The sequence below is a fragment of the Ovis aries genome, chromosome 8, assembly GCF_016772045.2.
Source record: "Ovis aries strain OAR_USU_Benz2616 breed Rambouillet chromosome 8, ARS-UI_Ramb_v3.0, whole genome shotgun sequence".
In the NCBI taxonomy this organism is placed as follows: Eukaryota; Metazoa; Chordata; class Mammalia; order Artiodactyla; family Bovidae; genus Ovis; species Ovis aries.
The window spans coordinates 74930469-74942868 of record NC_056061.1 but is presented as its reverse complement, the minus strand read 5'-3'; the positions used below and the strand labels follow the sequence as shown (position 1 = coordinate 74942868).

Genomic DNA, 12400 nt, shown 5'->3' with positions numbered 1-12400 from the left:
TGCCTTTGTGTGATCAATGATCTTTCATGTTAGTATCGTAATTGTTTTGGGGTGCCAGGAACCATGGGCACATTGCCATCTGATATGTGTGTGTGTCCTGACTGCTCCGTTGACCCGTCCATCTCTGTCCTGAGACTCCTGAGTGCTTGAGACACAGCAATATCGAAATTAGGCCAATTAATAACATTACCTCGACATGTCCCATTGACAGGAAGAATCACGCCTCTCTCACTTTAAATCCAAAGATAGAAATGGTTAAGCTTTTGAAGGCATGTCAAAGCCAAGATGGGCCAGAAATGAGGCCTCTTCCTTCTAACATTCAAGTTGTGAATGCAAAGGAAATGTTCTTAAAGGAAATCAAAGTGAACACACAAAGGGGAAGATAGCAAAACAGCCTTACTGCTGATATGGAGACTCTTTCGATGGACTGGAGGAAAGATCACAACACTGCCTTAGGGCAAAGCCTAATCCAGAGCAAGGCCCTGCTCACTTCAAGTCTATGAAGGCTAAAGGAGGTGAGGAAGCTGCAGAATAAAGAGCTGAAAGCCTGTAGAGGCTGGTTCATGTGTTTTAAGGAAAGAAGCCATCTTTGTAATATAAAGCGCAGAGTGGAAGAGAGAGGGTTGATGCCGAAGCTGCAGTCATTTATCTAGAATATCTAATAAAATAATCTCTGAAGATGGCTATCCTAAATTAGAGCTTTCCAGTGTAGAGAAAAGAGTGCTCTATTGGAAGAAGATGCCCCCGAGGACTTGCATGGCTAGCAAGGAGAACTCAGTGCCTGGCTTCAAAGATTCAAAGGATAGGCTGACTCTCTTGTTAGGGCCTAATGTAGCTGGTGACTTGAAGTTGAAGCCAAGCCTCACTTACCTTCTGAAAATCCTAGTGATTTTCAGAATTCTGCTAAATCTGCTCTGCCTGTGCTCTGCAAACGGAACAACACAGTCGAGATGACAGCATCTGTTTACAACACCGATTACCAAAAATAGTAAATACACTATGGAGACCTAGTGCTCCCAAAAAAGGATTCCGTTCAAGATATCACTGCTCACTTAGAAAGCACGCAAGGACCTTGATGGAGAAGTGCAATGAGATTCACGTTGTTTTCACACCTGCTAACACAGCATCCGTTCTCTAGCCCACGGATCAAGGAGTAGTCACGATGTTCAAGTCGTGGCATTTAGGAAATAGTTTCTGTAAGGCTATAGCTGTCACAAATAATGATTCCTCTGATGGATCTGGGCAAAGTCAATTGAAAACTTTCTAAAGCGAATTCAAGATTACAAGTTCCACTCAAAACATTCGTGATTCATGAACAGAGGTTGAAATTTCAACATTAATAGAAATTTAGAAGAAGTTGATTTAACTTTCTTAGATGACTTTGAGGGGTTCAAGAGTTCACTTTTGAAGAAGTAACTATAGATGTGGTGAAAATAGCAAGAGAATTAGAATTAAAGTGGAGCCTAATGTAAAGATGGGACTGATTGTTGCAATCTAATGATAAAATTGGAATAAATGAGAGTTGACTCTAATGGATGAGCAAACAAAGTGGCTTCTTGATATAAAATCTACTCCTGGTGAAGATTCTGTGAAGATTGTTGAAATGACAACAAAGGAATTAGAATCTTTTAAGTTTAGAATAAATTTAGTTGAAAAGGCAGGAGGATTTGAGAGGATTACCTCCAGTTTTGGAAGAAGTTCTACTATGGGTAAAACGCTGTCAAAGAGCATTGCTGCTCAGAGAATCCTTCTGTGAAAGGAAGAGTCAAGTGATGTAGCAAATTTCAATGTTGTCTTATTTTCAGAAATTGTGCTACCCACCAAAACCCTCAGCAACCACCACCCTGATTAGTCAGTAGTGACAGACACTGAGACAGGACCCTCCACCAGCAAAAACATAGTGACTCACCGGATGCTCAGATGATGCTCAACGTATTTTATTTTAGAAACAAAGTGTTGTGTATTAAGGTCTGGACTTTGTTTATTTAGACATGAAGGTACTGCACACTTAACAGACTTCCATGTCAACACAATATTATGTGCAGTGGAAATGAAAAAAATTTGTGTGATTCCCTTTATTGTGAAATTTACTTTATTGCCCTGGTCTGGAACCCAGCCCACAGTATCTCTGAGGTTGGCCTCTATCTACATGGCTTTTAGTCTATATTTCCCAGCCTGGAACTAACACTTGGATGGCTGCATAGTAGGGTGAACACATGACCTATTGTTGAGATATGGTGAAATATGCATTTAAAAATCCATAAAATTTAAGGATCACTTCACATGTGGACTGCATGTTACTTTAAGAATGATCCTTAACTTCTCTGTTTCCACAAGAAATAAAGCATTATCATTGGTTTTATTTATAGAATGTGGAGGAATGGGAAATACCATGACACCACCCTTATGGCAGAAAGTGAAGAGGAACTAAAAAGCCTCTTGATGAAAGTGACAGAGGAGAGTGAAAAAGTTGGCTTAAAGCTCAACATTCAGAAAACAAAGATCATGGCAGCCGGTCCAATCACTTCATGGGAAATAGATGGGGAAACAGTGGAAACAGTGTCAGACTTTATTTTGAGGGGCTCCAAAATCACTGCAGATGGTGACTGCAGCCATGAAATTAAAAGACGCTTACTCCTTGGAAGAAAAGTTATGACCAAACTAGATAGCATATTCAAAAGCAGAGACATTACTTTGCTGACTAAGGTCCGTCTAGCGAAGGCTATGGTTTTTCCTGTGGTCATGTATGGATGTGAAAGTTGGACTGTGAAGAAGGCTGAGCACCAAAGAATTGATGCTTTTGAACTGTGGTGTTGGAGAAGACTCTTGAGAGTCCCTTAGACTGCAAGGAGATCCAACCAGTCCATTCTGAAGGAGATCAGCCCTGGGATTTCTTTGGAAGGAATGATGCTAAAGCTGAAACTCCAGTACTTTGGCCGCCTCATGTGAAGAGTTGACTCATTGGAAAAGACTCTGATGCTGGGAGGGATTGGGGGCAGGAGGAGAAGGGGACGACCGAGGATGAGATGGCTGGATGGCATCACAGACTCAATGGACGTTAGTCTGAGTGGACTCCGGGAGTTGGTAATGGACAGGGAGGCCTGGCGTGCTGCAATTCATGGGGTCACAAAGAGTCGGACACGACTGAGAGGCTGAACTGAAATGATGACTTTCTCCTGGATTAGAAAACAGGCATGAAGTACTTACTTTTCTTCAATATAAAGATGTTGATTTAAGAATCACTATAAAGGCTTCCCAGGTGGTGCTTGTGGTAAAGAATCAGCCTGCCAAAAATGAGGTACAGGAGACACAGGTGACATGAGTTTGATCCCTGGATCAGGAAGATGCCCTGGAGACGGAAATAGCAACTCCCTCCAGTATTCTTGCTTGGGAAATCCCATGGACAGAGGAGCCTGGTGGCCTACAGTCCATGGGGTCGCAAAGAGTCGAACATGACTCAGCACCAATAGGGTAATAAATTATGAAGGGAACCAGTCAATGTAAAATTTTATGCCTTTGAAAATATAATGAAGTAGTTTCTCTGGATCAAGAAACAAAACCCTGAGTCCTATAATAGCAGATGGATTTTTCCACCAATATTATCATTTTTAAGAATAAGATCACGATGCAGGGAAAAGTCTAATTTTCCAAAAACTAGAAGATTGAAAGTGTTATGTTTATGGTGATCTCTTGCACAAGTAGTTGAAAGTATCAGCGCAGAGACTGCATCACTCAACACCAAGAGGAAGTGGGAAAGGAGATTTGCAAAAAATAAAGATGTTGAGGATGATGCCCATCAGATGCGACAAGAGACTCGAGATGGTGCAGCCATCGTGTCATCATAACTGGTAGACAGACTTGGGATTCCTAAGGTCTGGTCTCTTGGCTCTAAAATGAACGCAGGAGAACAAAGGTGGCCAAGCAGAGACTGAGTCCTCAGGCCAACAGAGCACCTGTTGGGCTTCCTGGGAGCACCACCTCCTGCAGAAAAGAAACAGGTGTTGGTCCAGGAGGCTGAGGAACTCCTGTCACTTTCCTGGGGCTGCCCTTCCCAGCCCCCGCAGCCCCACCCTCACTGAGGGGCTCCTATGTCCTCCACCCCCAGCCCCACCCCAGGCCCAGCAGCTTCTTGTCACCTGCTCCTTCCTTCCTGCTTCACAGAGTCACTCCAGGCCCTGAACCCCCTGCTCAGGCTCAGGACTGGAGCCAGTGAGGAATCAATCTGCTCCCTTTACTCAGGTCTGGATCCTCCCCGAAGGGAGCCTAAAGGACCAGGGATCAGGTCCCCAGAGGAGGGGCCTTACTTCCTGGCAGCCTTGGGGGGCTGCAGGGAAACCTCCTTCCTTTGTGCCCCTCCAGCCTCTGAGCAGCACACACAGCTCTCAGGACCAGGGTCTCTGCCTCCCATCTCTTCCTGGTCCCTCCAGCTGGACGCCTCCACCCCAGTTCAGGCCCATCACCCCCAGGCACCTCTGCTCAAGGCAGGACCACTCAGTGATGGAGGCTCTGGGTCCCCAGGAGGCTGGTGACGTGCAGATCCCAGGCTGAACCACAACTGCAGCTGTTTCAGGAGCACAGGCCTGGCCTCAGCCCTTCCCCCAGTCTCTGCTGTGGGTCTCCTGCCTTGCCTGCTTGACTCATGTCACTTCCTGTGAGAACGGGCCTTTGGAGTTGGGTCTGCAAAGGCTTTCCCACCAATTCCTCTGGGATGAGAGCCCAGGCCCTCTCATCTTGGCCCCTGGGTGGGTCCCCGTGGGTCCCCTCCCCTCCCCACTGACACATCATGTGGAGCCCCCATGCTGCTCTCAGCCCCCGGGAGTCCTGCCCTCCCCGTGAGTGCCTGCTGTTCTCACACCACCTACCCTGGGCCCTGCCAGCCAGCAGTCTGTGCTCAGTCAGGGGATTTGGCTAAACCCTTTAAGCCTCAGTAGGCCCTCAGCCTAGTGAAGGGCGCTCCCTTTTCACAACGTCACCTGATATGAGGACCTCTCAGAACGCTGGGCTGAGCATGTCGAGTTCTGCTCTCAGGTGATATGGGGTCTTATCCCCCTGTTCATTTCCAGGATGAGGAGGTTCAGTGAGGGGCAGGGGTTGGCTGGGATTCACCTTCCCAGGCCTCACACCAGGCCCTGTGTCCCTGCCTTCCCTCTGAATTTTGCCCTCAGTACCTCTTCTTGAAAAGGATCCAGGCTATGATGCTTAGTATGATGAAAATGGCGAGAACCACAAGGATGATCTTGGTTATGTGGTTGCTGGCTGGGGCCGTGGGCTGCACTGTAGTGGGGACTGTGGTCGGTGATGCTGAAAAGAGAATAAGAGTGAAGCCCTTGTCCAGACCCCAAACTCGGCAGATGCCTCCTCGCTCCCTGACTCAGTACCCCTACTGTGCAGACAGCTTGTACCCATCACATGGAGGCCCCTGTGATAAGTCCCCAGGCCAGTCGGGGGGAAGGGAGGAGCCCAGTCTTCACGGGGCTCTGACAGCTAATGGGGGAGCAAGGTTTCCAACACAGCCACTCAGTCCCGTGTGACATCAGAGACGGTGACCTGAGGATACAGTCCTCAGGAGCTACAGTAGAGGTGGTATTGACAGTTTTCCCAAAGTGGAATTGGTGACATTTAGAAGATTCTGGAAAGAGGGTACAGTGAGAAATAAATCCCAGAAATCAAAAAGATATCTACAGGATTTGGATCAGCAAAAATCTATGTTCAGTCGTCCAAACGCCTGTGCTGTGAGGAGAGACATCAGGAGGTGGAAGAGGAAGGAGGATGACCAAGCATCCCGGATCATTGTTCTCTCAGGAACAACTCATTTTTAATTTATTTTTTTTACATTCTTTTATTTTATTTTTTTCACTGCGAAAACATTGTTAATTGGAGAATAGCCATTAACAATGCTATGGTAGTTTCAGGTGAACAGCGAAGGGATTCAGCCATAGATATACATGTAGCCCTTCTCCCCTAAACCCCGCTCCCATCCAGGCTGGCACATACCACTGAGGAGAGTTCCGTGTGCTATACCATGGGAGCTTGTTGGTTATCCATTTACATATATCGGTGTGTACATGACCTTCCCAGAGTCCCTAACTAGCCCTTCCCCCGGGTAACCATAAGCTTGTTTTCTAAGTCTGCGAGTCTCTTTCTGTTTTGTAAGTTTTCTTGTAGTATTTCTTTTTAGATTCCACATATAAGGCATGTCGTATGATATTTCTTCTTCTTTTTCTGACTTAGATCCCTCAGTATGACACTCTGTAGGGCCATCCGTTTCAGGAACAGCTCACTGGAGATGGATCACTTTGCCAAAATGCACACAGACACTCACAGACACACACGCACCCACAGAGGGTGGGTCCATATCACCTTGAGTGGCCTACTACGTCCTCATACTCATCTCACTTACCCGAGGTCTTCAACATTTTCTCCCAGTGCACCATAAACTCCCGAAGCCAAGCCCGACAGTCTCCATGGAGACCTTCTTGAAGAAGTCAGTCACAGCTCTGTCCTTCGCCCACTTATCTTTAATCCGCCTCCCTCCAGAATGATCTAGTGTCCAGTGCCCATCCTCTGAATCAAAGTGGAGGCACATTTCTCCATTGAAGCCGAACTGCCAGGATCCACTGATGCGTCCATCCTCTTCACACCATCACGTCATCCTGCCCTGCAGGGTCAGAGGGTCTGACCCCACCAAGGAAAAGAAAGAGCTCAGGCTCTGGACTTGATGAATTCTTTGCCTCACCGTGTCCACCTCCCCTGGGCCCAGGTAATCTGGCCCTGTTCTCTCCTCCAAGGCCTGCTCCTTCCACTGGACTACCAGGGAAGGACCAATACCCAGTTGAACTTTTTCCCCATAAGCAATGGATGCAGCTCCTTCAGTATTTGGACTTCCTAACTCACCCCTGGACTTGATGGACATGAGTTTGAGCAACCTCTGGGAGTTGGTGAAGGACAGGGAAGCCTGGCATGCTTCAGTTCATGGGGTTGCAAGGAGTAGGACACAACTGAGCGATGGAACTGAACTGAATTGAACTCACCTCTGGGTGTGTGTTTCTCTGGTATAATGTCAGGCAGTTGCCCCTTGAGGAAGTCCCCGGTATCTCTCAGTGTTTCTCTCTGGGTTTCCCAAGTGTTCATAGTTTTCACCTCCTCTCCCAATGGACTTGTGGATTGGATCATGGCGCCACCACAGTCATAGGAGAGAAAAACATTCCCATCTACCTGGCCTTGAGCCACACAACACGGCTCTCCAGGACTGGGGTGAAGATCGATGGTGAAGTTGTAGCAAAGGGAGTGAGCGTCTGTGAAGGAAAACGCAGGTGAGGGCAGGTTTTGGAGAAGAAGACCCATTACCTTCTCCCCCCACTTATGTGAGAGCAGAGGAAAGCTGCAGGGCTGGGGTGGTAGAGCAGGAAGGCCCCCCTGCCCCCCAACACCACCTACAGGCTGAGCAAGTGGAGAAACCACATAACATTATGTCTACTCTGCTCACATGGCGAACACAGAACCCAAAGCGGCAGAAAGGAGAATTCACAATTGGGGTCACAGGATTGAGCAAGGCCAGGGAGATGCTGCTGATCTACCACTTTGATGGGTCTTGGGATCCTGGAGAAGGCCCGGCCCACATGGCATGAAAGAGAAAATCCAGAACTTCTGAGGCAGGTGGTTGAGGAGGGGATCAAATGCTCAGAGAAGTGAATGTGGCAGGGTGGACACCATATGAAAGGGCAGGAAAGTGTTCAGTCCCCCAGGTTCTATGGAGCCCAAGAGGAAAGAATGGATGAGAAGCATCTCCAACAGCTCAAGGCTGACATTTGCTGAGGGTCAGGGTCGGTGGTGGGACTGGTGTTCCTGTGCGCTTCCAGCAGGAGTGAGGATGGAGAAGGCGGAAGAGCTGATGCCAGGGGGAGTGCCCTATGTCAGAAACAAAGCAGATGCAGGGGCCAAGGGGACCAGAGAGCCCCACTGTACCAGGGCTTCACTGCAGGGAGTACCATGCTGGGTCATTGCACAGGGCAATCCTAGAGGCAGACAGATGAGCAGTGAGCCCTGCTAAAAACTACATGATTGAAAGGAAAAATTATATAAAAAAACAGAGACAAACACAAGGCTGGATGTTCAGGAACCTGAGTGCAGACATCCCAACAAAATGCCCAGGTCCTTTGTGCCATATCCAGCACTGAGTCAGGTCTTATATTCAGAATCCATTCCTAGAGACAGAGATGCCAGGCATCAGCAAGGAGGGCCCTCTTTTCACCACAGCAAGTGCAGAAGTCCTTCTGGCCTTGGAAGCCACACGGTCATTGACTGGGGTAAGTGCACACTTGGCGGAGAAGCCACCCCCACATTCATAAGGACCTAGACTGGGACTGTCATCATGTCCAGCAGTCTGAAACATCGTCATGGCCCTCCTGATATTACTGTGGTGCCTGAGATCTGTGTAAGGAATACACATCTGTCCCACATCCTGCCCACAGGAGTGTCACCCAGAGGCTGGGGACGTGCAGGCCACAGGCTGTGTCAGACCTGCTGCTTCTCCAGGAGCACAGGCCTGGCCTCAGCCCTTCCCACAGTCTCTGCTGTGGGGCTCCTGCCTTGCCTGCTTGACCCAGGTCACTTCCTATGAGAACGGGCCTTTGGAGTTGGGACTGCGAAGGCCTTGCCATCCCTTCCTCCTGGGATGCAAGCCCGGCCCCTCTCATCTTGGCCCCTGGGTGGGTCCCCTCCCCACTGACACATCACGTGGAGCACCCATGCTGCTCTCAGCTCCCCTAGTCCTGCCCTCGTCCTGAGTGCCTGCTGTTCTCACACCACCTATCGGTGGCCCTGCCAGCCAGCAGTTTGTGCTCAGTCAAGGGACTTGGCTACACCCTTTTAACTTCCAACAGGCCCCCAGCCGCCCCCCACTTCCCACTGTCGTCTGACAGTGAGGACCTTTCAGTACTGAGGCCTAAGTGTGTCTGAGTTCTTGCTCTCAGGTTATATGAGGCCTTGTTCACCTGCTCATTTGCAGGATAAGGAGGTTCAGTGAGGGGCAGGGGTTGGCTGGGATTTCCCTCCCCATCTTCACGTCAGGCCCCATGCCCCTGTCTTCCCTCTGAATTCTGCCCTTAGTACCTGCTGGGGTCCAGCCCCAGTGGATCCAGGGAATTTGAAGCATGGATGGCATTGGCGAGGAAAGACTTATTTGTTTATTAATATAAGATTAGTTTAAGAAACAATAGTATAGTAGGAAAATTAAGTGGAGAAAGAGGGCTGAATAACTTGGATTACGTGGAAGACCAATAAAATTCCAGACAAGGAACTTGCACCATCTACGTTGGGCCACTGGCGCTCGCTTGAATATCTAAGGGTGCCTCGCCTTAGGCTCCCTTTCGCGCGGGTCTTAACAGCCAGGGCAAGTAAGTAAACTTGGCGAGCCTCCATGCCCCATTTGGGAATTCAGCCTGAAATTAAAGTAAAGAGGAAAAGGAAAAAGAGAGGGAGAGAGACAGGGGAAACCAGTCCAGCGACTGGCTCCAGCCCCTATTGTCTAGAAAGGCCTTTTATACCTTTTTTTGTACATAGAAATCAATGTGTAATACAAAATTATGCAGTGTTAGCAGTCCAGACTCTTATCAAAACCAGGCTTTTCTCTCTGCATACCTAATTGTATACACAAGTCTTAGGTGATTTACATCATCTTCTGGCCAGAAAGGGCCAATTAACATTTTACAGCCTTTTTTCTGATAAGGGTTTGTCAACTGGAAGACTTATTTGTGTTGATCCTCCCAGTGTCTGGTGCCACTCTCAGAAAGCACTAAATAAAGTTACATTCTTACATAGCAAAGATACAGCAACTTATAACAAGTAAAGGGAGTACAGTGATTTACAACAAAAGAGAAGCAATTAACTCAAAAGACTAGTGTTGCTAACATCAAAACTACAATATACCTTTTTCCATATCCCGTTTACATTGATTAACATCCTCCCAGGTGCCTAAAAGATAAAGAATATGGAGGCCTGGCAGCAATCATTGAGTCAACAGTGAAAACCCTCTACCAATATAAGTTTTAACTCTTTAGAAAAGGCTCTGTATCTATAAGGTGCTTTTAAGCTTTGTGCCTCTCGTGGTTGGGGGGCTGTAAGCAATTCACAAGCTGTTAGAGGTCTGGGGAACCTGTTAGGCAAGCTAGAGAGCTATCAGAGGGGGTTTAACTGAAACATCCCTTTCAAATGCAGAAGACTAAAGCCCTGAGTTGACTTTTTTTCCAGAGAATATCAGAAGAGTGGAAAAGCAGAGTACAAAGGCCGGCAGATTTTTGGTTTGGGGGTACATGCTCAGGAAGTGCCAGGGGGAACTCCTGAAGTCTGACCACATCCTTGCGTATGTCAGCTTCCTCCTTCATGACATCGTCACGGGTGGGATTCCTCACGCTGGCTCCCGGCAAGTACTTGTTCCTGGAAAGGACTCAGCCCAGGAAGACAGTTATGGTGAAACTGGTGAGGACTACCGGGAGGATCCAGGTGATGTGCTTGATGGCTGGGGTCTTGGGCTGCACTGTAGAGGGTCCCATGGTCAGTGATGCTGCAAGGAGAGTAAGAGTGAAGCCCTTGTATACACCCCAAACTCGGCAGATGCCTCCTTGCCCCCCTGACTCAGTACCCCCTACTGTGCATACAGCTTGCACCCATCACATGGAGGCCCCTGTGATAGATCCCCAGGCGAGATGGGGGGAAGGGAGGAGCCCAGTCCTCACGGGGCTCTGACAGCTAATGGGGGAGCAAGGTTTCCAACACAGCCACTCAGTCCTGCTGTGACATCAGAGATGGTGACATGAGGATGCAGTCCTCAGGAGCTACAGTAGAGGTGGTATTGACAGATTTCCAGAAGTAGTATTGGTGACATTTGAAAGAAGATTCTGAAAGAGGGTACAGTGAGAAATAAATCTCAGAAATCAAAAAGATGTCTACAGGTTTGGGGTCAGCAAAAATCCATGTTCAGTCTTCCAAAGGCTGTGCTGTTAGGAGAGACGTCAGGAGTGGAAGAGGAAGGAGGATGACAGAGCATCCCCGGGCCATTGCTCTCCCAGGAACAACTCACCTCTGACGGATCACATTCTCAAACACACACACACACACACACACACACACACACACACACACACACAGACGGGAATGGGTCCATGTCACCATGAGAGGACGACCACTTTCTCCTACTCTTCTCACTTACCCGAGGTCTTCAACATTTTCTCCCAGCACACCAAGAAAGCCTGAAGCCAGGCCCGATAGTCTCCCATGGAGACCTTCTTGAAGAAGTCCGTCACAGCCCTGTCATTCTCCCATTTCTCTTTCATCCGCCTCCCTCCAGGATGAACCACTGTCCAGTGTCCATTCTCTGAATCAAAGAGGAGGCACAGGTGTCCATTGAAGCCAAACTCCCAGGATGCATTGGTGTGTCCATTGTCTTCACGCCAGCATGTCATCCTGGCCTGCAGGGTCAGAGGGCCTGATCCCACTGAAGGAAAGAAAGAGTTCAGCCTCTGGGCTTGACAGATTCTTACCCACCTGGGTCCACCTCCCCTGGGCCCAGCTAATCTGGCCCTGGTCTCTCCTGCAAGAGCTGCTCTTTCCACTGGACTACTAGGGAAGGACAATATCCTTTTTTTTTTTTTTTTTTTTTTAACCCGAAAACAGTGGATGCAGCTAAGCCCCCAGTCTACTCCTCCTGTATTTGGATTTTCTAACTCACCCTTTATGAGTTTCTCCGGTGTAACGTCAGGCATCTGCTCCTGGAGCAAATCTCCAGTGTCTCTGAGTGTGACAGTCTGTGTTTCCCAGGCATTCATACTTTTCACTTCCTCTCCCAATGGACTCATGTACTTGATCTTAGCTGTACCACAGTCATAGGAGAGAAAGACCTTTTGATCAACTTCTCCTTGAACCTCACACCATGGCTGATCATCTCTGGGCTGAGGATCGATGGTGAATTTATAGGAAAGAGAATGAGCATCTGTGAGGGCAAAACACAGTGAGGGTGAGGTTGGGGAAAAAAAGACTGTGAAGCCCCTTCCCCTAGTTATGTGAGAGCAGATTAAAGTGCAGGGAGGGCTGACAGAGCAATGACATCCCACAACACACACCATACACTCCTTCTTGTGGAGAAGGAGGAGTCCCCTGCCTGGCAAACATCACACATCCTGGGTGTGTCCCCTTGTCCACCAGGTCCGTTCCCAGCATCATAACCTTTGCAGAGACATGCCAGGCTGCTATGCAGGAAAAGCCTAGATGACAGAGGACTGTCAGAATCTAACCCCATGTTCTGTGAGAGATGGGGAGCCTGTGGGGATGCTCCTGAGGAAGCAGGATCACAGGGAGAAGGGCAAAGAGGTGACGGGTGAACACAGAACCCCAAATAGGAGAAGGA

The 12400-nt window shown here is 48.4% G+C and overlaps 2 protein-coding genes and 1 pseudogene across 2 annotated transcripts in view; 1 reads left to right on the top strand and 2 right to left on the bottom strand.

The window, feature by feature from the left end:
* The window catches only part of LOC114108720 (UL16-binding protein 2-like), a 189493-nt gene that overhangs the window by 17893 nt on the left and 159200 nt on the right, over positions 1-12400 (top strand). The window lies entirely within an intron of this gene.
* Positions 3797-7457, bottom strand: LOC105613972 (UL16-binding protein 3-like; annotated as a pseudogene).
* Positions 9163-12400, bottom strand: part of LOC106991302 (low-density lipoprotein receptor-related protein 11-like) — a 284456-nt gene continuing 281218 nt past the window's right edge. The window contains exons 3-5 of the mRNA XM_042253599.2: positions 11726-11945; positions 11207-11491; positions 9163-10561 (exon numbers count right to left, since the gene is read on the bottom strand). Of these exons, the coding sequence (XP_042109533.1) occupies positions 10446-10561; positions 11207-11491; positions 11726-11945 (621 nt within the window). The 3' untranslated portion in view covers positions 9163-10445. The remainder of the gene's footprint in view (positions 10562-11206; positions 11492-11725; positions 11946-12400) is intronic.